Here is a 26,323-nt window from a genome sequence, read left to right on the forward strand (position 1 = left end):
TTGTAGCATCTGCAAGTAAAGCATAGTTTAAATATGTCATGAAATGTGCAGTGTTTGCATTCTGGAAGCTGCCACACCTAGCTCAGACGGGGAAGATCTGCCCTTCCCATCTCTAGACGCTGATAATATGCTGTTTTCCCTACAGTGGAACCTTCTAGAGACTCTGTGTTTTCCCTACAGTTTAAGTCCACATCTCCCAGAGTAGCTTTCCTACCCTCTACAGGTACGGTGCAGTATCGGTGCCCCCTGAAGCGCACTAGTGAGCAAATGAATGCTAGCAAATATTGAATTCATGCAAGAGCGTCTTTGTAGTTCAGCCCTCTGTGATGGCTGTAGATTGCCACCGTACTGTTCTCATCTTCACATGCATCATCATGGCATCTGAAGTTGACTGTCACCTACAGAAACTCATGCCTCTAATTAAGTGTTTAAGGTGCTGCCCTGCCCTAGCTTCAGGCTAACATGACTAGCTACCACTCTGTATCTTTACCTGTTAGGCTTACTAGTTAGATTAAAGGCAGCACAAGAATGCTTCCCCACTGCTACAACGCTAGCTTGCAGCATATACTGTGCTTAAGTTGGAGATCTAAGGTGCACTGCTTTCTATTCGAACCAAATTTCAAGTGCAAATGTAAGGCAGGGTGAAACTGAAAGGTGCCAGAGGTAAGATATTTAACATCACAATTTATTTTAAACTGGTGCTGCTCATGTGTGTGGGTCACCCCATTAACTTACCTTTTGGAAATTAACTTTAGACGGCTAATGGACACACTGGCCAGCGCAAAGCAGTGTGGACTAACAAACTGACATCTCTAGCTGTAAACGTAAGAGAGGAGAGGCAGTAAGAATTCTTGAATCATCAGAATTGAACTGCACTTCTTGTAAGTTCATGTTGGTAAAGAATGTGCATCTAATAGGAACCATCCAGACCAGCATTAGTACAAAACAGACAAACCTTGTTTGATGCAAGAGAATTTTATTGGCTTACAAATAAGTGCAATTACAAGCTGCCCATGTTTTAAGCTGTCAGGGTAATTTGTACAATGCCTAGTACCCTGGGGGGTTGGCTATTACTGTTAGACAAACAACATGAGAGCAGACCATCATCTTGCAGTGTCATTACAGAGTTTTTAAAGACACTGTCATTCCTGTTGGTATCCATAGAAAGAATGCAGTATGATGCAGCTTTCTTGGAAAGACTGGGGTGCTGGCAGTGGGAAGAGTTAAGTTCATTACAATTTGTTGTAGGTTTCCAATTTTCTGTTACTACACACTTGTATAAGTCAAATGTGACTATAAAGTCCATCTGATGTTGGCAGGAAGAGCAAGATCTGTGTTTTGGTTAGTTTCTTCCAGCAGTCTTGATGCCTTGGGAGCAGGTGTCCTGTGCCTCTGGCTGGTAACCTATTCTTTAATGTTATGCTAGAAGTGCAATTAAGTTGCCTCTCAAAAGCAGGATGCAACATGCAGACAATTTGTGGGGGAGGGGAGAGCAGGAAACGGGCAAAAGCCGCTCTTGTAAAATGCAGTGATCTGATACAGCTGGAGGCAACAAAAGTTTTCATGTTAATTGTCATCTTAAAGGAATGATTGTGTAGGCCAGTCGTCTAATGCATCTCAGCCCTCCCTGAGAGAGAGACTGAAGACAGCAGAGGGCTTGTCTGCGCTTTGTTTTATATAGCTGTAAATAGCTATTTGAAACTGAGTGTTAATTGGTTAGTGTTCAGTGGTGTGCTTAGCTGGGGGCAAGAGATTAAAAAAAACCTTTAAAACACGACCGAAATCTGAGTGGGCTGCCCTGCTACTCAGGCTTCAAAAACTTACAATCTATTTAGCTCTAGGTGTGGTGGTTTGTGGACTCTTTTGGATAGTTTCCCATATTTATAGAAGAAAAGCGCAAATGTTAACAGATCAACCAGAAGGAGAGCAAAGAGTACATACAGCGCTATTTCCGCATTTGATGAAGCTAACTCAAATCCCAAAAACCGTACTTTCTGGCTGGGTGCATTCAGCACAGGCCCCATTATGGTAGCTGTAGAAGCAGTTGGTGTCACAGTACCTAGGAGCACAAGAAGTGAATACATCAGCATGAGCATTGCTCTCTCAAACCACCTTGTGTACATTAAGCTTACAGTGGGCTCTGAGGATTGTTAGCATCCACCTTGCAACATGTGGTGACTTGACTAGAATTGAAGCTTCACATATAGCTGTAGGTCAGGCCCCTGCTGCACTTTTAATGCTGAAATTTAAATGTGGGGTAAAGAAGGGTGCATCACAAGTTCTTAAGTCATTTTAATTCTTGCAGTAAGGAACCCACTCTCTGGGAAGGTTGATATAAAACAAGCTTGCTCAAAAGAATAATCACCCATCACCCACGATTAATTTTTCTGTTTGTAGAATTCCTAAGCTTTTTTTTTTTTTTTTAAAAGCATTGTACCCTACTGCTACTCTTCCTTGTATGTGCAGACAGGAAATCAAGCTACACAAGTGTAGCTCTCAGAGCAATTTGGAAATGGAGCAAAAGCAGAACCTAAACGTTAGAACACTTATGTTCCTTCCTTTCCATTCATGACTCTTATAAACAAAGCATGGAAGTTGCCTGCAAAAGCCACTTGATTTAAATCTCTATTTGACTTTTAGTGCATTACTTACCTTCAGGCTGGGGTTGAAGACATGGATGTGGTCCAGTTGCTGGGTCTGGGAATCCATTGCATTGTATGATGGATGAGTAATACTTGGCAGATTCCTTTGGAATGCGAGGCAGAGCAGGGTCCGTGTAGTTGGTGTAATGCAAACCAAACCTTTCAGCAAAGCCTGTCGCCCATTCAAAGTTGTCCATCAGAGACCAGGCTGTGTACCCTCGCAGATCAACGCCATCCAGTACAACAGCTATTGCAATGTGCCAAATGGAAAGAGGGAGTTAGCCCCACAGGTTGTGAACATGGAAATGCCTGTTATCTACTAGGTTTATCTTGCTAGTTATCAATATAGAAGACAGTCCACTGTACTGCGTAAGTGGTGTGCAAAGTGCTGATCAATTAGAATGAGCATTTTAAACCTCCCTTCCATGTTTTATGCCTCATCCAGTCCTGAATCCTAATTCAGCAGGAGCTGGGATCAGGTGAACAAACTCCTTAATTCAGTCACACAAGTCTGTCTTTGCTGTAACTTGGAGGACTGAACTGGGCAGTTACTATCCTCTGTTCCTTTAAGCTTTTACTTAGAGCATTTTCTTTTTAAGACCATCAAAAGCACTTTTGAACCAGTGCTTCAACAGCTGCTGTCATCTCTCTGCTAGAGAAAGACAACTGATTATATTTTGAACAGCTGACTACTTATGGTCCACAGTAGTCATTTTAACTTGTCAGTGGCCATGGGCATAGCTTAGAGTAGTACCTCACTCTTCCCTAAGGGCAAACAATGTGTTTTACAGAGACAGCCTAGAAACAGCCTTCAGGAAAAAAAATCTGATTTTTCAGGCATTGTGTGGCCTGTGTAGTTAAACACCTCAGAGGTAACTTGTACTTTGTGAATAAAAATGTGAATGCAAGGGCCAGCTGGTAGAGCACATGGGAGCCTTCAGTGAAGGCCACCGAAGGGTCCGCACATGCCAGAATTAGTGGACACAGATGGGATGGCTGGTGCTGTCTTCCTGCCCTTGCGACAGGCATGTGGACGAAGGTTGTCAGAGTGCCTGTGAGGCAGCTAGAGGGCATGATGCAATCTGTATAAAGGAGCAAGTTAAGTACCCAACTGTTTGACATTAGTAAGGGATTCAGACCAATGAGTCTGGCTTATTGGAGGCTGGAACTTTGCGTAATTGTCTTCTGGTGGGACACTGGGCTAAGATGGGCAGCTTCTGCAAGATGAGCCCCATCACCTTGCTGATGGCCACATTGCTCACGCTTAGAACAATCATCAGATTGTTAGTTTTACACTAAAAGGATGTGTAAAAGCATTATCCTGTTCAGCAGCAGCAGCCTAGCTCTCCATGGGTCCAGTTGACCAGTTTTTAAGCACTCTGGAAGGGAGCTACCTTTTAGCGCTTCGTTAATGTAACTTTTGTAGTAGTGCATTCGCCAAGTGTCATTGAGGCCCGTGTAGCCACGTTCAGAAATGCCATTCTCAGTCACGTAAATTGGAGGGTTGTTGTACTCCTCCTTTATCCACCTCAGGATCTTTCTGAAGCCAAACGGGGTCACCTTTAACCAGAAGGAGCCAGAGCCCAGCCAGCTGCGGTCTGTTATGGAAGCCACGCCCCTGGGGATGAGAACTTGAATGAGACCAGGATCAGACTTCTGGAGCTTTGCCCAAGAATGAATTGTACTTTAAAAGTTGCTCACATTCACAAATGAAAAGACACCAGAAACTCCATGAAGAGGTCAGAGTCCCATACAGCCAAACCCTTCCTTCTTTAAAGAGCTTACTATAGTTCAAAGTGTAAGATGACAAACTTGTAAAGGACATCACTGGCTTTGTGATGAAGGATAATGAGTACATTGAACTGAAATAATTTCACTCCCAGGCGAAAGGGAGGCCTTGTGAGACAGTGATGGGCTGGGGGGAAGTCTCTGCCCTGAACTGGAGCACAAGTCAGATTGGGCCTGAGCTCCAGGACACTGGGGCTAAGGGAAGGGGGCATGACACGGAGAGAGCAAGTTGTGGGGCCTCTGAGTTTCCTTGCAAATGGTTTAATAGCTCTGCAAAGCTTTATACTCATTTTGTGTTTTGAAGATTAGCAGGTCATGCCTTGAGCATGCCACTGAACTTTGGGGGTGGGGGCTCTGAAGCCTGTCCCTGGTATTGCAACTTGAGCCCCCTTGTTAAGTAACACCCCAAACCTCACAGAATAACAGCCTCAGGACTGCAGTGCTTGTCCCCTGACAACTGCCACTGACTCTGTGCCCCAGCACACCTGCAATGCAGGCTAGAGCCTACCGTCTTGGGGGTTGTAAAGCCTGTGGCTAGAGACAAGATTTAAAAAATCTTGGCAGGGCAACTGCATATTCACACAAGAAAATTTCCACCTGGCTCTGAGTAAAGATAAAGGAACTGGATATGTCCGTTGTCTGCCCAACTACAGAAAACAGTTGTTTACGTGGGACCAAATGAAGAGAAGAATTACGAGTCCTTCTGCTTCCTCTAAAAATGATTAGCAAATGCAGGCTTTTTAGCTACCGAAACTAGGCCAAATGAATATTAAAATAAGAAAGCTTTGTCTATGTAAGCTTAGCACTTAAATGATTAAACCTATGTTCCTTTATAGTGTGTGTGTGTAATAATGGAATGTGGGCACCGACTTGCTTAAGGCAACCACAAGTGTAATCTCACATCTCCAAATCTAGATTGCCAGAGGATCATTGAGACAGTCTGTCTAGTCACACTTGTATCAAGTGCTAATTTACTTTCCTTTATTAGTGGCTGTGTTCTTAACTGAGTGTGTTAAAAATGTCAGAGCAATACACATGACCTGTAGCAGATGACTAGGGCTGTGGAGCCAGAGGAAGCAAGTATCATTTATTTCTCAAATGTTGAATAGTCAAAGTTCTGGGAGACTGAATCGCTATCCGAAAGGCCGGGCTTGGAGAATTGATTTTGTTATTTGACAGCAACCAAACCGGCACCAGCTTGAAGAATGTGTTTCATTTAGCTACAACTTCACGCTCATGTCTTACCTATCGGAGTCATAGGAGGAAACACCAGCAGCATAGTTCAGGTTAGATGCCAGGATGGTTGTGTAATGATTGAAGCCAAAGTAGTCAAATGTGCCCTTAATTCTCTGTTTTTCACTCTCAGTAAATTCTGGGAGTCTGCATTGAAAGGAGGAAAATAAGAGAAACAGTTCTTTCACTACATCATGTTTAAAAAATTAAGTTGACCATAAAGGATATTGGGATAGTTGTCACACAAACACCCACCCCTCTCCTACAGACCTACAAGCTTATTAGATAGTGTTAGTAATTATTCATTGAATGTGCACAGCTGTCTGTGGAGCAAAAGGTTCTTACACATCATTTTACTAAGCTTTAGGTCTTCTGATGAGTAATAAAATATGCATTTCATTAACTGGATACCAGTGCCTGGGATGGTAAAGGACTTGCCCACAGGCACAGCAAGTTAAAGGGAAAAATGCAGCTAATGAAAGACCTTTTGACAACCAGCTGCTTACTCCTGCCATGTTTCTTCCTGACTTCAGAACACAACCCATGAAGTTCGACCTGCTGCGACTACCAGACTGCTCCGCTCCCAGAGCATGGGGGTCCTTCAATACCAGATTCCCACAGAAAATGCTCCTCTGCAGCTCAAGTTCAGCAATTGCTGGGGCTGGTGTCTGGGTTTTGCGATTTGCTACACCTCCTGTTTTCACAGCTGATCAGTTCAGTGCATCCTCTCTAACAGCTGCCGAAAGCAACATTCAAGGCATCTCTGGAGGAGCATTAGGTCCTCTGGTGCAGAGCAGCCAGCTCTGTGCATCCCTTGTCATTGCCCCAAAGCAGCTTTTGAAGTAAGCGATTTATAAAATTAATTTGGTTTGTGAGAAACATGGACAGAACTTGTCTCAACAGGAAGTTCCCTGCAATGAAGAGCTTTCCAGGTGACCGAGCAACCCTAGGATGAAGATCTCTACAGCAAGCTTACTGCACAAGCATCTCACCCTAAGGAATAAGAACTGTTTCCTTAGCCTGGAAATCAGAAGAGATACAATGCTCTAAACAAGCCATGTCCATGGGGCCATCATCTTGTGCGTGGATGGGAAGAGGACTCTTCTCACGGGTTTCTCTGGTGTTCAAAGGTCGGGACAAACCCCACTGTTGCAGTGGTGCAAGGGAAGGAGGGGCCTGACCCCGAGATCTCCCTGCTGCAGCCAAAGCCTTTTCTAACACCTCGTATAGCAAAACACCTGAAAGCGTCTGTCCTGGAATTAAGGTTTTGAGCTGCTGCTGGGGAACAGATTGAACAGGCACATGGCAATTCTCATCTTTGTTTGCTTGGAAACACAGTGGGATCCCATCCCCGCAGAACAAAGCCAGCTTACAGGACATCCCTAGGCCATTACTTACTTCCTGTAAGTATCCGGGGGAGGCACTAATTTACATGTAATCCCTAGGCTCAGTTGTATCTGTGAATGTACCAGCTTGAGCATAAGGATCCCATCCCTCTTGCCCACCTAGCCCCAGTCTGCAGAACAAGTAGAGCGCGTGCACTCTGAATCTCGCAAGCAGGTGTCAAGACACAAGGCCAAGTGCTGCTAGGCTCTTACCGAGACTCGTTGAGCCCTTGGGCCAGGCTGCGCTCCCGTATCCTCCTCTTCATAACCTCATTGTAGTCACCATTTTTGAAAATGGGGTGAGCGAACCAGCCACCGTAAAACTAGGCCAAGAGGACAAAAGCAGGGGTGATGTGCATCTGCAGCAGAGTGCTCTGAAAGGGCGTTAAAACTTGATGGATCTGCACAGCCCAGGGTTAGGGACATGCCACACCATTTACGATAGTGGAACTGAATGCGAGTGCGCTCAGCGAGGCCAGGAGGCACTGCACGTTATTCAGCAAAATGCAGTAAGGGGTGCTGCTTTACAAGGGGGGTTTAATCTCCGCTACCTGCTATACAGGGTCAGCTACAGTGCATTATCCAGGAGAGGTTGGGTTCCCTTGGAGGAGGCAAGACTTGATGCCAATTTGACACAATCAAGCCCACTGGTTTGTGCAAAGAGATCAGGAACCTCACTGTCAAGCCCGGCTCAGCCCTGTCTTGGAGATCTCCTCCAGGAAGGCAGCGATCTCATGCTGGACATCTCCATATCCCCAAGGGGGTAGATCCCAATTCCCACAGCTGTGTGATTAGGTACCTGCACATATCGCCTGGCAGCATCAATATCCTCCTGCTTGTCGGGGTTCCTTGGTTCTGCCCAGTCAGAGTTGATGGTAATGGAGATTAATCCTTGTTGTTTAGGACGGTAGGTTGTGTTGTACAGGTGCCAGACTTCAGCATGGGCCTTTATCAAGTTGTGCCCTACTGTGTACGGGGCTCGACCTGGCCTGAAAGAGATTCCTGAAGAGACAGTAATAGCAGAGATGGATCAAACTGCAGCATCCACAGCCAGCGTGTGTTTCAGGAGGGTGACAAACAAAACAAGCAGGAGTCACCTGCAAATAAATGCTGTTGCCTTTGGCATCCTAAGGGCCAACCTGAATGGCTAAGGGGGCACGGACAGTCCAGAGAGAGAGCACTAGGGGAAAAACTCCCTTCACAGGGATCCAGCCCCAAGGGAAGGATTTCAAGGGGGCAATCAGTGAGGGTGGCAGACTGCCCAGCCCCTTGCAGACGTTTCACCTCCTTGCAGGTGAGACTGAGCCCTTCTCAATTCTGCATCCCGCCCTCATCACCGCAGAGCCCGAGCATCTCGTGTTAATCAGCCTCCTCTAAAAGCTGCTTTGCAAAGGCAAGTAACACCTTGCAAAGCCCCACGGTTATGAGAGCTTCAAGTGTTCTCTGCATTCGTAGCAGACTGCCCACCGGCAGCGCACCTTCACGATGCCTTCCCCTGACCCACGCCATCTAAACTACCCCCCCCCTGTTTCACAGCCTAGGACCACGGGGCAGAACTGAAGTGACTTGCCTGAGCTGAGGGACAAAATCTGTGACAAATGGAGGAACTGAACCCAGGACACTTGGACATAATCAAGTACCTTAACTTCCAGGCCAGCCTTTAACTCAAGCTGACGGTTTGGCCAAGTGTCTTGCTTTTGCAGAGCACCCCTTACAGATGAGGCTGTTACCTGAGTGCGATGGCCTTACCTGGAGCTGATGTGCCATAGCCATAGCCAAGGTTTGCAATGATGTAGGGTTCATTGAGGGTGATCCAGAATTTCACCTTATCTCCCAGCCTCTGGAAAAGGACTTCAGCATACTCTTTAAACCTCTGGACTATAGTTTCGTTCTCCCACCCTCCAGTGTTCTGCAGGGCCTGGGGGAGGTCCCAGTGGTAAATAGTTACCTATGAAAAAGACCATTACATAGTCAGCTACTTGCTAATTCAATCCTTTATAGAAGTACAGATAAATGGAAGAATGTTACTTCAGCTATAAACCCTGTCTTAATATTGCAGGACTATCCCTTGCTAAAGGGTACTTATGTTCACTGACTTTTCACAAAAAGCATCTTCTGCAGCCAGCATTGCATGTAACTGGCTACAGCAGTCACAAAATAAAGTAATCTTTCCTGCAGTGCGTGTCAGGCAACAGTAAAAATACAGCTCTGGAGCTGCACCTATTAATACCTGTCTGGATTTGACCCCCACCAACTTAACCAAGGTTACAAACAGTCCCATGAAGGCAAGCGTTGTGATCCCAACAATTCAGGAACTGTCAGTGAGACAGGCTAGAAGTAGAAAAGCAGAAAACAGAGGAAGCAAAACCGCATAAAATAAGGGGGTGGGAAGAGGGGACAAAATCTAAAGCATGCCCATATTCCCTGGGTATTGGCACCTCTTCTCTTCCTCACGTCAGGAAGATGGCAGATGAAAGTCTCAACTAGTTTCTCCTCACCCACTTAAATAAAATCCCTATAATGGTCCAAGTTAAGATTTTTCTATTGTTATATTGTAACAGAAAAAAACCCAAACCACCTCAATAACTTTGGTTCTGCTGTTCACATACATGGACCCAATCCTATAGCCAACAGCTCAATTCTCCCACACATGCATAAGACCAAGGGGTACGCAGCAGCTCTTAAGATCAGGATTTCTGAACAGGACAGTCCAAGAATGAAGAATTTAGTCCCTAGTGTCAACATTTCTTTTAGCCTTGTCTTGTTGGATCCCATTTCCCAGGCTCGTGATTACCTGAGGCTTTATGTCAGCAGCAAGAAGGGCATCAATAAGCCTCTCATAGTAGTTTAATCCAACTTCATTTATAAGTTTAGTAGTTCCATCAGGGAGAACACGGGGCCAGGAGATGGAAAAGCGATAGTGAGTCACTTTGAGGCCTTTCAGAATAGCCAAGTCCTCCTCAATTTTGTGGTAGCTGTCGCAGGCAATGTCTGCAGTTTCATCGTTGCTAATTTTCAGGGGAGTGTGAGCAAATTGGTCCCAAATACTGAGTCCTTTCCCATCCTCTCTCCAGGCCCCTTCAATCTATATGGATATATTAAAAAAATAATAATAAAATAGTAACTCCGAATTTTACAAGACAGACCAACTTAGAACACACTTTATTCTTAAAACATCTGGGCTGCCCAGTCTGTTAGTAGCCAACATAAGCCCGCCCGTCTTACAAGAGCTTTGGTTATACATACATACTCATCAACTGCTTGCACAATCCCAGGATCATACCATGGTTTGCTAACCTGATACGCTGCACTTGCTACACTCCATGAGAAGTTCTTTGGAAACTCCCCATATACAAACTCATCCTCTTTTGGCAGCGGGATCCCGTTGTTGCGAATGACTTCAGCATAGTACAGGGCAGAGCGCTTGGGCGTTCTCGGCCTGCTGGGATGTTTAAAATCCACCTGATGCAATCCAAACCGTGGTTCATACCCGTTCAGCCATTCAAAACTGTCCATGAGAGACCAAGCAATGTAGCCTCGAAGATTAACACCATCCAGTCTGGAAGCTAAAAACATTTTTGAGAGTTGCTAGGACAGCATGCGTACTGGAACGACACGAGCTCAATATCACGCGTTAAATTATAAATGAACAGCAAAGGATACAGGCTCAAACAGCCACCAGAACAAATCATACTCCTTCAGGGAGGTGGGACTAAAATCCTTGTTCTCAAGCAAAATGAACTTTTTGTACCTATCCGCACTAAAAAACATCCTTTCTCCTCTTTGTGGGCTGATGTGTGGAGGACATTACTGTAACCTACAGACTGTAGGTATTAGAGGACAATGAAGAGGGTATTTTACAAAACTGTCTTTTCTATTTGTTCTAGCTTAGGGATTAAAGCCTCAAATGTGAAATCTCTGGGGCAAATTCAGCCACACTTCGTGGCTTAGCGTGTTGTTTCTAGATGAGATACCGCAGCGAGTCACTGGTGTTCGTCCTCTCCCTGCCCTCGCCGAGGTCCGGGCACGGAAGATCCAGGCTTCACAGCCGAGAACCGCCGGGCTGCTCCGAAACAACGTTCAGCTGCTACAGTCCCTTAAAGGAGCTGTTCAATGGCTAAACCGTATTGGGATGCTGGGCTTTTCCTCCATGCCCTCATTTCCTGGGCACACCCTAATGCAAGAGTAGGAAAGGTGAAAACCTGACCTTGCCACTGGTTTGCCCCTTGGAGATATTCCCCAAACCAGGAGACTCCCCAGCTGGCGTCCGCTTCCTGAGGTTGTGGCCACAGAAGGGACCGCCGGAGCGCGAGCTTCCTAACATTGACCCACTGTCAAATGGGAGGTGCTGACCCAGTCAACAACCCCCCAGCCAGGTGGGGCTGACTCCAAGCAAGGGCCAAGGGAAGAAGAGCGTAGGGGAAACTGGAGAAAGCCAAATTTTGAAGTATACTTAATACTTCCACAGACTTACTTGCCTCGTACAGGATACGACTCACTGGGAAAAAGAAAAAGAGTCTGGAATCTGAGGGGGATGCATATCGTTGTGCAAACACTACAAGCCACTTACATACCTTTCAGAGCTTCGTCGATATAGGTTTTATAGTAAAATATCCTGTTGGTGTCATCAACGTCAGGCGTGGCCTTTATTCCTACCCCGTTTTCAGTTATATAAATCGGAGGGTTCTCGTACTCCTCTTTGATCCAGTTCAGCAGCCTCCTGAGACCCCAGGCCACAGGCCTCATATTAGCAACAGCTGAGGTTGGCCAGGATGAATCGACTTCTGCCGATAGCTCTTGGTCATCCTCGTAGGAGAACGGTTTCAGCCTAGGGGTCTTATGCTTTACAATTCTGGAGGTGTAAGCGTTGATGCAGAAGACGTCTGCTGTGCCCCTGATGTACTCTCGCTCCTGTGCTGTGAAAACTGGCAAGCGGGATGAAGGCAGGTTTTGTAGCTCACTCCTGTTTCCCACGGTCCATTTCATGGCCTCTGGATAGTCACCATTTTTGAAAATTGGGTGGGCAAACCATCCTAACATAAACTGCAGGGACCGATCTGCAGCTTTGGTGTCTTCAGGGTCACCTAAGGTCTTTGGCTCAACCCAGTCAGCATTAAGGCTCAAAGAAATAACCCCACTCTGACTTGCTCTGTATTTGCGGTCATATGTATGGTAGACTCTAGCATGAGCTTTCAGTAAGGTGTGAGCAATCTTATAGGGAGCATAACCAGGATCATTCTTTACATTTGGTGGAAACTGTCCTAAACCATACTCTATCCAGGCAGTGACGAAGGGCTCATTTAGAGTCATCCAAAATTTTACCCTATCCCCAAAAGTCTGGAAACAGAAGTCTGCAAAGCTATTAAATAAATCTATCAGTGACTCATTTGCCCAGCCACCAATGTCCTGGAGAGCTTGAGGCAGATCCCAGTGGTATAGTGTGACCATTGGTGTGATATTATTTGCAGTCAAGCCATCAATTAGCTGGTTGTAATAGTCAACCCCATGACTATTTATGGAATTATTTCTTCCAGTAGGAAATATTCGAGGCCAAGACAGTGAGAAGCGATAGCTCTTTACCCCTAACGCTCTGAGCATATAAAGATCTTCATCTACCTTGTGGTAGCTATCACATGCAATATCTCCAGTATCACTATTTTTTATGTTCCCTGGGATGTGGGTAAAGTTATCCCAAATGCTGGGCCCTTTGCCATCTGCATCCCAGCCTCCTTCAATCTGGTAGGCAGAAGATGACACTCCCCATGCAAAATCTTCTGGGAAGTTTCCATAAAAGTACATATCTCTTTCAAACTTTGTTTGGGGTGAGAATTTTTCCCAAACAATTTTTGCCTTTGAGGGCACTTCAGATGCCGGTAAACCAAGTAACCTCATTGCTCGGGCCGCCCCAAACGTCGGTGGCTTAAAGGATCTGTGCGAGACTTTGCTGGGGAAACCATTCTTTTCAATAATGTTAGAGAAGTAGTAAGCCGACTTCTTTGGAGTCCTTTGTCTGTTGCTATCTCCAAATTCCACATGATGAAGCCCAAACCTTTGACTGTAACCCACTGGGCCTTCAAAGCCATCAATCAGGGATCGGACAACGTACGACCGAACATCCACTGCATCAAGCTTTACAGCTGTTAAAGCAGAGTAGAGAACTATGTTAGACTTTGACCCAGGTTTGGTACAACAGATAATATTACACAACAAGGGTAACTGTGAAACACCTGAGAATGCATTGTGAAGCCAAGGAAAAAAAACACCTCCAGTATCTGAGCATCGATTCGAGCAGATCAGAAAGTTTTCAGTGGGACATTATTCTGTCCAAAATATCTCTCTCTCTTTTTTGGGGGGGGTGTCAAAAGTTGAATGTTTTGCAGAAATGTTTCAGTTTTAGTAAAGACAGTGTCAAGGAAATTTGCCAAGATGAAACTTCCAGTCCAACTGAGAAAGACACAGACCTTGTCATTCATTCCCAACATAAGGCTGGTGGTCAGAGCACTGGCTTGTGATTTGGGCAACTCAAGCCATGTGCAGACATTATGTTTCGTCAGGGAGGACTGTGGGCCTCCCAGTAGAAATTGCTGATGTATGGTCATTCGTGCAGTTTCTCCTGAAAAGAATGGTGTCCCACCCAAGACAACGATCTTCCAGGTTGACATCTGGAAGACTTCCAGACCTCCCTGCAAGTTTCTTTGCTACAGTGAACACCTGTACACTTGACTCCTCTGGATCATGGAAGTCAAGCAGCAGCTTTCCCTGTGCCTTCCTCAGACCAGGAGATCCAGTCTGGGGAAGCTTTGGGATACTTCCCCCCAGCTCAGATCCTCCTGATTGTGGACGAGTTGGGTTGCTGCTGTTCCACTGCCCCCGCAGGGCATAGGCAGAGCCCAGCTGCAGCTTCGCCTGTATCCTTCCCAAACCAGGGGACCCTGATCTGCAGAAGGTGCTCTGAACAGCTGCTCAACTCCGTCCAGGACTGCTAGAGATGGCTCTCCATGAGCCTCACAGACCAGGGACACACTGGTCTGGGGAACACACAAGGAACATTGCTCTGCAGCTCCTCCTTTGGGAGATGGGGAGCAGTGGAGCAGAATCACTCCCCTCTGGGGAAGACGCAGGGAGCAGAGGAGAGGGAGTGACTGCAGGCTCCAACACCTGCATGCGCCCTCTCTCAGAAAGGTTTCTAGCGCTAGAAATACCCCTAGGCATAATCCCTGCTCCATCTGATTCAGAGCAAAGACTTGAGACCCCAAGTATCATGCATCGCAGGCAAAAGCTGTTACCATTAGTTTATAGAGTCCATCACTGTGGAGCAATAGATATTTAATTGCTTATACAAATGAGCTATTCCCTTTGCTGCCACTGGAGCTATTTAGGGAGAGAATGTTAATTCAACTCCAAAATACTGCCGTAGGCACTTCAAGAATCACTGTGCTTTTGCTAGCTGGTCTTCAGTCCCCCAAAACAATCACGAAGAGGCAGTGGCAAAGGCATCTTTCAGAGCATGTTATTTGGGATTAAGAATATTAAAATTAAAAACATATTTTGCTTGATTTACTTTTTTGGAGATGCACTTGCCCACGGAAAGGCAAATACATTCCCAAAACTAAAGCAGTTCCTTTAAGTCTTTTCCCTGATTATTTTATCTTCAAGAAGTATAAACCAGCTCAAGCCTCCGTGGACAGCCAGACTCCGGGAGCAATATCTTGTTTCTCACAGAAAATAACAATTAGCAAGGTACTGTGTTGTATTTACCAAGCTAGGGGTTAGGAGGGGAAAAAAATTAAAATAAAAAAAATATATTAATTGTCCCTGTGCATGGATCCCAAGACTGCAGGAATAGGCCGGCCCTCACACTGGCCCGCCAGACAGATTTTTCAAAGATGTTAAAGGCTAACTTGTTACATCCCTATATTCCCTTTAAACGGGAAGGGAAATTAGTGCCTAGTACTAGCCCACTATAGTTAGTGCCTAGTACTAGCCCATTATACCTTTGAAAGATTTCATCTTCATCCTTGTTTGACTTCTTGCTAGTTGGGGCAATGCAGTGACATTTGGCATTTTGAAGGCAAAGTGCTATTAGCCAATGAAAAGATCTCTTATGCACCTACTACTGTATTTAAACAAAAATGGCCTGCAAATTTAGTGCGGGCTTGACTTCCCCAGAGAAAGACTGTCTCTGTTTAACTTCAGAAGAAATGATACCAATAGAAGCAATGTCAGCTTTCTCACGCTGCTGTACCCAAGCACATCCATCCCTGGCGAGAAGGCAGTTCACTCTCTGTGCATTCAGTCGATGTGTTGGGAACCGGACAGAACATCTATACAGGCCAGCAATGTGGTTATCACAGGAGAACTTCCCATCCTTACCAGTTCATGGATCTGAAGGGACACTGAGGGGAAGAAAGCTCTGCCTCTTCCAGCAGGCAAGTTATTACAGATGTAGAAAGGCACATTGCACATGTGTATTAGCCCTGAAGCCAATTTATATATCCATTTCTCCCACCCTCTCAAATCTCCAAGCTGCGGTGCTAAGGGCTGCCATCAAATAGGCGTCGTATATTAAAATAAGTCTTTGATCCCTAGTTCTGTAAATGAGGTTTTTGTATGCTTGACTGGGATGCTCCAGCCTTCTGCACTGTAGGCGACACATCAGGGTGGTATTGGGGCGGTGAGGGGGTGGAGTACACCCCCATATTTCTCTGCCAACAATGGGGCACAGGGCATGGGGCTGCAGGCTGGCCACAACCAGGACCTGGCAGCAATGGGGGTGGTGGCAGCAGCACAATTTCTGTGCCAACAGTGGGGCTGGAGTCCTGCCGGACCCAATGGCCAGCAGCAGCAGGGGCAGTAGCGGCAGTGCAGTTGTGCCCCTCTACAGTCACACTTATGTTCTGCACTTCAGCCATAACCTTGCAATTAAATCCATGCTAGTGGGCACCTACCCACTAAACCCCTCTTAAGTTTAGCAGGACTCTGTAGGAGAGGCTTCTCCATTTGCTTCTTCCATTGTGTAGGGAAAGTGTTTATTTTCTCTGCTAAGCAGGAGCCTGGAAAACAGACCCCGTCAAGAACATGGGATCATATGACAATAGCTGCAGTTTGAAGGTATAGGTTTAATATTACTACAGAACTGGGGATGTTTCCCAGGTAAACAAATTGGAGAAACCAGAGAGCTTCTGGCAATCAAATCAGCAAACTAACACCCCTTACCTTTCAGAGCCTCGTTGATGTACAGACGGAAGTAATCCATTCTCTCCGTGTCATTAACAGCATCCCCTCCTGCTCCTGTAGGCATGCCACTCCCTGCTATGTAAATTGGGACCTTTGTCCCTGTGTACTCCTGAGAAACAAAATTCAGCAGCCTCCTCAGTCCCCAAGGGACCACTCGGATCCAGGAGGACACTGTCTGTGGCCAAGAAGGATCAACATGTTGGGAAAAGTTCCCAAATGTCTCATAGCCTGGACTGCAAGTGTCATTAGCCCCAGCGCTGATCAGTTGGGAAGTGTAATGGGAAAGGCCAAAGAAGTCTGCAGTCCCTTTCACCAACAACTTCTCTTCCTCAGTAAATGAAGGGAGGTGGGCAACTGGGCTAGAGCAATGCTGATTTGTCTGCTGGATCTGGGACTTCAGGATATCTGGGTAATCACCATTAACAAATATAGGGTGAGCAAACCAGCCCAGCATGAAATGCATGTAGCGTTCAGCTGCCTTCACGTCATCCAAACTGGCTGGGGACCTGGGTTCAGCCCAATCCGAGTTTAGGACAAGTCCCACCTTGCCATGCTGTTGAGAGCGATACTTGTCATCATACAAGTGCCAAGCCTTGGCATGAGCCTTGAGAATTGTATGAGCCACCTCGGGGGGGGAAAAAAAGCCAAAGTGAGTCATACTACATCACACTCAAGTTCACAGCCTAAGAATGACTGCATAAATATTCGACCTCTGTAAAAACGACATTTCCTGCAACATCCACCACCACATAAACCCCACAAAGCATCCCCAACACAATCAAGTTTAAAGAGTGGCTGATCTATCAATTTGAATCATACAAGGAAAGAAATGCTACCATGGCCCCAGACTGATCCGAATTTGAGGTCTGAAAAAGTTCAATCTGACAACTGCATAGTGACAAACAGTTATAAAGCTGCCACATCCCACCCAGATACAGCTTCAGTTCAGTGGAGTGGAGTGTTTTCTTCCCTCCATACATGTCAAATGTTTTGGACAACAAGGATATAAATCCTCTTGGCCAATGAAAGATTAGTGCCTCCAGAAACTGAGCTATTCAGAGAATAGCTTTAGACAGGTAGGTGTGAAAACTTTGTTTTAAATGTATATTTAAATCCTTTTGGAATAAAAAAGCAAACAGAACAAAGGAGAATGCGTTTTTCCCTTTTATCTTTGAACATCCCTAAATGGGAGTGTCCAGACTCTAGAAAAGAAGCTGTTATGCCCAGTATATCCCAGGCTGAGTAGTCTGTCTGCATGGTAGAAACACCAGAAACCTTGAGAGCCCCTGGGGCCAAGTTTGGCAGAGAGATTCAGGTAGTTCAGACATGCAGCCAAGTTTGCAGGTACGTATTTGAATTTCCAAACTTTTGCTATTAACTTGTGCATGGGAATAAGCACACAGCTGGCCCAGAGTCAGTGTCCATTTGTGGCAGGTATTGTATGAAAATTGGGAGAAACGAAGTACCCATTCTGAAGGGCTTGCAAGAGGCTGTTTTTTCAAAGGAAGGTAAGGGAGTTTGTTGCCCAGCTCCCTCGGGCTCCTTTGCAGAGCTTAGTTTAAGATTATTAGTGACATCACAAGCAAAAGTTGTTTAAGACAGCAATACAAATATTACCAGTCTCCTTTTGTTTTACTACAATTTAGCTTCAGCTGTCTCTGACAAAGCCTAATTCTTGCTAATTAGCCATGTTACGTGTTCTAAGTGAGTGTATAGTGGCCTTATAAATCATTTGAGGTCTGCCAGTCATAAAAGTCACAGGATCAACACAACCAGAATATAACTGAAGGAAAAGCCAAACTGAAATGGCTACAACAGTGCAGCTTACAAATGCAGTTACCTTATAGGATGCAACTCCTGGATTAGTGATTCCTGGGGGGTGCTTTCCAGTGCCATAGCCTGCATAGCTAATGACCCAGGGCTCATGGAAGGTAATCCACAACTTAACCCGGTCCCCAAAGGTGGCGAAGCAGAAGTCAGCATAAGCTGCAAAAGCATCTACAATACTATCATTTTGCCATCCACCGAGATCCTGCAGGGCCTGTGGGAGGTCCCAGTGGAACAAGGTGATCATGGGCTCAATGTTGGAGTCCTGCAAGCTGTTTATTAACTTGTTGTAGTAGTCCACACCTCGAGGGTTCAAGCTTGCTTTAATGCCAGAAGGAAAAATTCTGGACCAGGATATAGAAAACTTGTACAGCTTTGACTGAAGACCTCTGAGCAGGTAAACATCATAGTTAGTTTTGTGATAGCTGTCGCAGGCCACGTCTGCCGTTTGATTCATGTAGGCATGACCTTGGTGCCCAAACTGGTCCCAAATGCTCTCTCCTTTTCCATCCTCTGCCCAGCCTCCTTCAATGTTAAAGGCACCTGTGGACACGCCCCAGAGGAAACCACTTGGGAAAACATCACGCAGAAAAGAATCTCTTTCCAAGGCAGTCTGGTTGGCGAAGCTTTCCCAAACTTTCTGATAGGAAGAGAGGGGAGCAGCAGCAGCTTGGCCTTCTTGTAGTGCAGTTCCTGCATAGGAACTAGGGATAAAAGGTTGCAGCAATCATGGGATGCAGTAGATTAACTACTGAGGTGCTGAAAAGCTGCCTTTCTGTCTAAGCCAACATTTGAGATGGTCTTGGCTTGACTAATTATATCCTAGTCACAGATGGAGATGAAACCTTGCAGCATGTATAAGCACCACCTGGTATGAGCCACTAAATTGTGTGGACAGTAGAACTGTGTCCTTGTGGGGATAAACAGCTGTCATCAATGCCAAGGCAGTTCCTACCTAAAGGCTCTCTGTGCAGTGCCAGCTACCATCCAGTCTCCATGTCACCAACTTGCTTCATATAAAATGGCAGTGCCTTTTAGAAAATGTCAGGTCACTAAAATTAGCAAAGAAGTGGGGTGCACAGAAGGATAGATGGCTCCCCTACTGCTCACGGTGGATAAATAGGGAAGACCAAACTGAATGGAAACACGTGACATGGTTGCTTGCTGTACCAGGGACTGGACCAGACCCAGTAGATCCCTCCCATTCCTATAACCACGAGAACAGACTTCAATATTTAAAAACAGCCTTTTGTTTCAAAATGATTTGAAGTCATACTTCTTTTTACAAGAATTTCCCTGAGGAACAAAAGCTGTGTACCTAAATGCACGAGCTGATGAAGAGTCTAAGAATTTATTAACATCGTATCCCATTGTCAAGGCCTCCTCTTTGATAATGGCTGAAAGATAAGAAGAGAAAAAGATAAAAAAGAATGCTATTTAATGGCTTTAGGACATGTGACTTCTGATACAAGCTAGTTCAGTTCCCCCATAAAATGCACCTCGTGTCTCCTGGTTTATCCTATACAGACTGGGCTGGCTAAGCACTAACTAGAGGCAAGGCAAGATTTTCTCCTCATTACTGTGTCTTCCTCAATTTAATTTTTGCAGCTTCTTTCATCCTTAACCACCTCAAAAACTGCTTAAATGACTTGCCTTCACCGGGGCGATAATACAAACTCTTAACCAGCGTCTCCTGGACCCAGCTCCAGTCCACACATATGAATCTCTCACCCCAGTGGTGCTCAACCTTCCAGCCCCACAGGCAGAACGAGTGGCATGGCATCAGTCTGCCAGCCTGAGCCAGTGCAGGGCCAATCTGTGAGTGCTATTCAGCACACAGGCCTGGACCTCCATGCTGGATCTGGCCACAGAGTGACCCTATGCACTGGACTGCTCTGGTACACAGACTGGTGTCATCTGGCCCACGAGGTTCCCCATAGGTCTGGAAATTTGGCAGAGGGTGAAAGCAGCGGCAACATTAATTGCCATAGCTCTAGAGGCCAAGGTAATTACCACTAAATTCCCAGACTGTGGGGAGCCTCACAGCCCAGATGACGGCTCCATGGGCCGGAGGTTGAGCACCAAATGTAGTGGCGCTTTACACCACTGACACACCCTGGGATATAGACTATAGTCTGAGAGCTGATAACCCAGCCCTTCTCAGAGTGAATTCAGGCTAAATTGCTGAAGCCCTGATGGGTATTCAATTGTCCTGCCGCTGAACTCACACAGCGCTGCTCAGCAGCAATTCTTAAAGGTCTATGCCCCTACAAGTCCTGGACCAAATGGATGTTGTGCTCATGCAAATGCAAAAAATACAATAACCTGGCTTTCACTCTCATGCTCGAAGCCCATGTTTGAAAATGTCCTAAGAGATCAGATCTCTCTCTGAGTGATTGGGGCTTCAATACATAAGTGTGTTAGATGCTTTGGAAAAGGTTATCCTTAATCTCCCTCTTTTGCAAACAACTTATTGGTAACCTTTTTGTCTTCCAATCTAGCATTGATTTTTTCTTTAATTAACTATTTTTAAGGTCAGGTGCTTTGGGTCACTTGGAGCATAGATATGACATGGTGCAGAATAAGAAAAAGGGAAGCCAGTGGGCCAAGCCGTTAAGGCATATTGCTATAATTCTGAAAATGAAAGTTCAAGCCCAGCTTTGGACTCATACCAAAGGCTGCCTACATATGGATCAGCTGTGAATGGGTATCTGGTCATTTGCACCGGAGGTACAAACCAATTTTTCTTCTGCATGTAGTGCTTACCTTTGAATAGAGCAGCAACTGGTATAGGCAGATTCTCTGTCTTGGAATTGCAGTCATGAAATGTTAAACTAAAGAGTAGGACAGCCATGTTCTTCCAGATATTCTGCAAAAATAGACACATTGAAAAAATCATATCATATCAAGCTATGGAAGTGATAAAGGACAAACTGCGAAGATACAACCCTGGCATTTTCTGTTTTTATCAGGTAAGATAAAATGCCTAGAGAAATGCATGTCAATGATAAAAGCATTTAAAGGCAGATTAATGAGTAATTGTAGTGGGGGGGAGCACGGTTACACCAATCAGCAGTGGTTGTGCTACACGCACAGACTTTGTCACTATGAACCTCTGGGGGAGAGGCCTGCAGGGGGTCCTATGGCTCACTGGGTCTGGCAATCCTGCCAGCCTGCCTAGAGACCTTATCTGGACACCGGCTGCTGCTGGGTGTTTTTGCTCCATCTTGGGACAAGTGCTGGAAAGGGTGGCAAAGTTCAAGACAGTGGCATGGATGGGCTGCAGTGCATCTGGCAGAGGCCAGAGTTGCCCTATTTTCAGGATGTCTCAGAATAAAGGAGGAAATAGGTCAAGGCCCTTTTGGCTACTTAGGGTGGAGACAGTCAGTGCCTGAGAAAGATGCAGTTAAAGGCTCCTTCAACTACCAGCAAGATGAGAGAAGAAGAATAAAATGGTAGATTGGGACAAGGGAAGGAACTGAGAACTCAGACTCAGTCTGCATCCCTCACTATAACCACATGCATGCATCAGGGTAATAGTTTTAAGCAGGGCTGGTCAAAGTGCTAGTTATTTTTCCCTACCAAAAAGAAAAGGAATGTGCCTTTCTTAAACAACCCACCCCAAAAGTTAATAATGCTGAATATTTTCAACAAAAAATCCCAAACACCCTTTTGCTTTAAAAACTGTTTGTTGGGGAACTTTCAGGTAACCCAGCCCAGTCTTAAGGGCTTGCTGCAACACAGAAAGCTCTTAGGCTGTACATAGACCTTACATTTGACATCTTGGGAGAAAGCCTTTTGTCCAGGGAGCCTACAGATATACAAGGCTATTGACCCACTTCAATTCAGATCCCTCAGACGGATGTGGGATAAGATGTGCTAATGTTTTTCCCGGAACGTGGCTGTGTGTATCTCTACGGTTATCACAGGTCATTCCAGGGACTATTACGTGCTTGCTCTTGCCACCTGTTGACAGGAGCAGCAATGCAACTTGGAAGGGCAACTTGTATAAATGACTGAGCTGCACCTATTTGGAGCAGGGTCAAACTCCAGGACAGTCGGGTCCATCTCAAATGAGATGCCCATTTACAGCCTTGGAGGCAATGCTTGGGCAGACAGGGGACGTGGAAATCCTGCGTTCCACTGTGGCCTCTGCATCTGTTTTTGGACATATCAACTCTAACATGTTTGGCAGCTGTAATTCACTACCTATGGTGACAGTGCTAATCTAGGGACACCCCTGTGCCTTTGCTGCCATGTCATACATGCTATGAATAGAACAAAAAAAAGTTTCCTGTATTTAAAATGGTGGCAGAAGTCCTAGCCTGACTCAGTGATGCGAGAGAGGCAGCAAGGCGTTAAGAGCTCAGATGAAAGCACTGTGTAAACCCAGATGCATCAACGAACACTACCCAAAGCGTGCAATTCCTGCAAGTTTCAAACACCTGTTTCTACACGGTCAGCCAATAAACAGCATGCAGCTGTTTCCTAGGCCAGCCACGGTGAGAGCTATATTGACAAAACAGAACTATTTGGACACGCTTCAGGGAGCCTGGTTTTCCCCTGCTGCGTATATCCTGTATTGTCAGCAACGGCCACATTCTTGAGACTTTGCGGGTTTTGCAAAAAACCATCCATAAACAGCTTTCTATGCCTTTCCCTTCCATTTTTAGTGTGGTCACGATCGTAACATTTGGGTGCTACGAGACACAAGCGTCACAGGACAGGGAAGCAGTAGGAGACTTCTCATTGTCACAGTAGCCTGAGCAAGACAAAAATAGGATAAATATGCCTCCAGCACCCAGAGGACTTGAGGGGGAAAATCCTTGCAAAATAACAAAATTCCTTGTATAGATCTCGCTGCAGATGTGCATTAGGTGTAAAAGAGGTTATTTTTACTGAGGAGTCTCAGATGTTGCTGGAATCCATGCCGAAGGATAGCAGGTAGTTTCAAGTCAATCAGCAGAGTTATAGGGGAAACGCCAGACTTACTCCTAGTATCCAGTCACTGATACATTGACCCACGAGTACACTAACCTCCCAAAATAATTCTTTCCATTTCCCTTGTGGGCCCTTGAAAGGCAATTATAAAAGAGTATGTGTTTCTTACAGGCACAACATGTTTTAAACATTTCCCTTTGTTGAAGGGAAGAATACTTGTAGATGATATTTTTATTGGACCAACTTTATGGTTGGTGTAGACATAGGCAAGCTTTTGGGTATCACAGTACCCTCCCTCGGGCTTCCCTTTGTTTAAGATCTCAACATAATACTTTAAATGGGAAAATTTGCTTTAAAACATCAAGTTTACCTGGAAGCTTTTCAAATTCGTTTGTAAATTTTCTTCATTTCTGCAATCATAATGCAGGCTGAGAGAGAGAAAGTCCACAGAGTCCTGCAAACAAGACAAGACACATTGTTATTCCACTTTTTTTTTTGCTGTTAAAGACTGCTCAGAAAAATGTACGCTGTCAATGTTTCTTCAAGCTGCCATTCTTATAATCAAATGCAACACACCTGTAGATGAAATGATTTACACAGACTGTAGTTTTAGAAGTCAGAAGTCCCCTAAAAACCCCAAATAAGGGGTGGGGAGGGGTTTCTGGTTTACCCACTTGATGGGACAGTGTGGAAACAAAGTCAGAGTTCAGCAGCATTCCCTGACATCAATCAGATCCGTTTTGTCTATTTGACTTTAAAAAGCTAATCATCATCCACAATTAGTTCTCAAAATGGCAAGATAGAGGGAGTCTTGGCCAGGTAGATAAACCTTTGCCACTGACTACAGGGTTCAGAGCAGCTTATCAATACACCCAGGGACAAAAGTCCATTTTCAGAAACCTTCAGTTAATTCCACACCTGCAAGCACTTTCCTATTATTAATTTAAAAGCCCATGAAAACAATAGGAGGATGCTAAAACTTGTTTGCTGATTTCAATCTTAGCCTATTCTGGTACCCGAAAGCTGGTAGGGATGACTTTTCTCAGGAGATCACTCTCTCCCCCAACAGTGTCAGCAATATAAACTTGGCTTAAAAGTATGTATAGTTGAAGCTGGATCCATTAGTATCCTCAAAGCTTCTACAGCCTTTTAGAACGGCAGTTAGGAAAAAATACAGGCAGGAATTAAGATGTACTAAGTGGATTTTTATTTATTAAGGGCTATTCAAATATGAACTCCTTTTTTTACAAGGCTATTCATAGGAACCATATGGAAGGCAACAGTTTGACAATGCCTTTTTATTGCTATACCTAACTGGTCACCCTTATAACAGGTAAACGTTTAAAGCTCACGCACACATCTGTAGTATGTCCTTATGTGGGACCACTCGTGAAAATAATTCTGTTCACATCTGTACTTTGCAGGTGAAGGTTTACAGCTTTCACCATGTTTTAATTAATGCTTACAAACCAAAATCACAGTTTTGTTTAAAAAACAACAACTCAGTTTCACATCACCAATCATATAGGCCTTAGTGATTCAGATTGATTTTAAAAATCAAAAGGATTAAACCATTTCAGGTAATGTTAACTGGATCTGTCTTGAGTCACATGATACTTAATAGCAAAGAACTGCAAAATACAATACATCACCCTAAGAGAGGCTGAGAGAGACTCCAATGGCATCGTCTCAAAATGATGATTAATTTCTAATGCAATTGACAGTTTTCCACCTGAAAAATACAGAATGCCTGGTGTTATTACCGAGCACGGGAAATGAAAAATGAAGATTCATTGTACTTAATAAGGAAAGAGAAGTTTTTGTTTAAAAACTAATTGGAAGTCGTAAGTAGTAAGTCAGTCCTAGCCTGCTTTCACAAGGCACTAGAAGAAAGCAGGAGTTCAAGGGAATAGTTTAGGTTTAAATGTTGTCACCATGGTCTTGATAAGTTCACTGACAGTATTACAAGAAGACTGCCTGTGATAAAACGGGGATGGACCCAACTCCTAGGTCCCATCCCATCCTACATTTCCAAGCAAGGCTTTTGGGACCAAAAGCAGTTCTCATGCTAAGTGCAAAAAAAGCGTGCGTTTTTAAGCCATTCAGTTATAAACCAAGGTGAACTGAATGAAGAGACCTTCAAAACTAACATCTTCCAGAGGATACACCTCCTCACTAAAGAAACCTTCTGACATGCAGGGCTGCCCAGCTCCCCGCTCCCCATCCGTATGCCAGACAGGCTCCTGGCAGAACAAAACCAGCAACAAATCTTCTGTGTCAAATTTCACTTTGACAAATCCACAAACTATTCATGAAGAGGCGTTTCATTCAATTTTTTTTAACCAACTTGGGAACAAGATAACCCTGTCCTAGAAGAGGCAGACTTGCTCCAAGATGCTGTCACAGGGCAGACAGTTGAAGCAGGTGGTACTGTGCAGCATCAGGGACTCTGCAACGGTTTACGAACTTGAAGAGCAGCACAAAGACAAGCTGTTATTCCACTGGAATGGAGGCAATGTGAAAGTCTTTGCACCAGCTGCAAAGGAAGCTTTCGCCCAAAACTAGCTAGAAAGACAAGTAAAGACTAAACATGAATTTTTACCACAATTTATGTAGGTTGTCTGTTTGCAAAAGAAATATTCTGTTTGATCGTGCTCGGTGTAGTCCAAATGGAGGCAATCTCCCCTCTCTCTAGACTCTGCATAGCCCCCATGCAAAAAAATTAAAAGAAAAACCCTCCCAGTTTCAACCAGTCTAACCAGCACTCTGAAAAGAAGCTGCTGGCTATGACGCAAGTACTCTTCTGTGGTGATACTACAACTCACTTTTCTCACCAAAATTGGGTATTTTTACCTGCTCACTGTTAATTCCACTGTACATCAGCTAAAGCGTCCTACTTATTTTTGTAGTGGATCTTATTTTAAATTCGTTGTATTAAAAAAAAAAAAACCAGTTGGGTTTAATAAAGCCCACGGCCACCCATGTTCCAATACAGACCCTAGCTTTTAGTGCAAGCTCTGAAAGGGAAAACAGAAAACTTATATTAAACAGCTTACAATGCTCAATTTAGATACTCTTTTTCACCCTTAAAAACACCCACTATAAAACATCTGCTGCTTTTAAATTCCTCTTGAGAAAAACTCAAATGTGGGTCAATTTTAAATCAAAGAGATTTTATAGCAACTGAAAACCCATTTCCAGAGAGATTTACTCTATCCATACAGGTATGATCGGGGAAGAGAACGAGGAAAGAAACTGGGATGTGGGGAA

The 26,323-nt window shown here is 44.8% G+C and overlaps 1 protein-coding gene across 1 annotated transcript; it reads right to left on the reverse strand.

Moving 5' to 3' along the window:
• Positions 1-752: 752 nt before the first annotated feature.
• On the reverse strand, positions 753-20,996 carry LCT (lactase). Its single transcript, XM_019554662.1, has 14 exons — positions 20,879-20,996; positions 19,431-19,509; positions 18,126-18,816; positions 16,265-16,910; positions 11,623-13,185; positions 10,346-10,614; positions 9,843-10,133; positions 8,798-8,996; positions 7,848-8,050; positions 7,262-7,371; positions 5,676-5,810; positions 4,037-4,260; positions 2,653-2,889; positions 753-2,059 (listed from the first exon to the last, which is right to left on the reverse strand). Exons 1-14 carry the CDS (start codon positions 20,964-20,966, stop codon positions 1,821-1,823), a joined length of 4,974 nt encoding a protein of 1,657 aa, XP_019410207.1. The 5' UTR covers positions 20,967-20,996; the 3' UTR covers positions 753-1,820.
• Between the last annotated feature and the right edge of the window lie 5,327 nt (positions 20,997-26,323).

Source organism: Crocodylus porosus, unplaced genomic scaffold (assembly GCF_001723895.1).
Source record: "Crocodylus porosus isolate Cpor-Errol unplaced genomic scaffold, CroPor_comp1, whole genome shotgun sequence".
Taxonomy (NCBI): Eukaryota; Metazoa; Chordata; order Crocodylia; family Crocodylidae; genus Crocodylus; species Crocodylus porosus.

Bases quoted from the DNA above. Each gene is read 5' to 3' on its own strand.
- LCT (XM_019554662.1), bottom strand. From the start codon at position 20,966: ATGGCTGTCCTACTCTTTAGTTTAACATTTCATGACTGCAATTCCAAG. The intron at 18,817-19,430 runs GTACACAGCTTT...TTTTATCCCTAG, and splicing joins TCATCAGCTCGTGCATTTAG to TTCCTATGCAGGAACTGCAC. The intron at 13,186-16,264 runs GTAAGGGGTGTT...CTGCTTTAACAG, and splicing joins CATCAACGAGGCTCTGAAAG to CTGTAAAGCTTGATGCAGTG.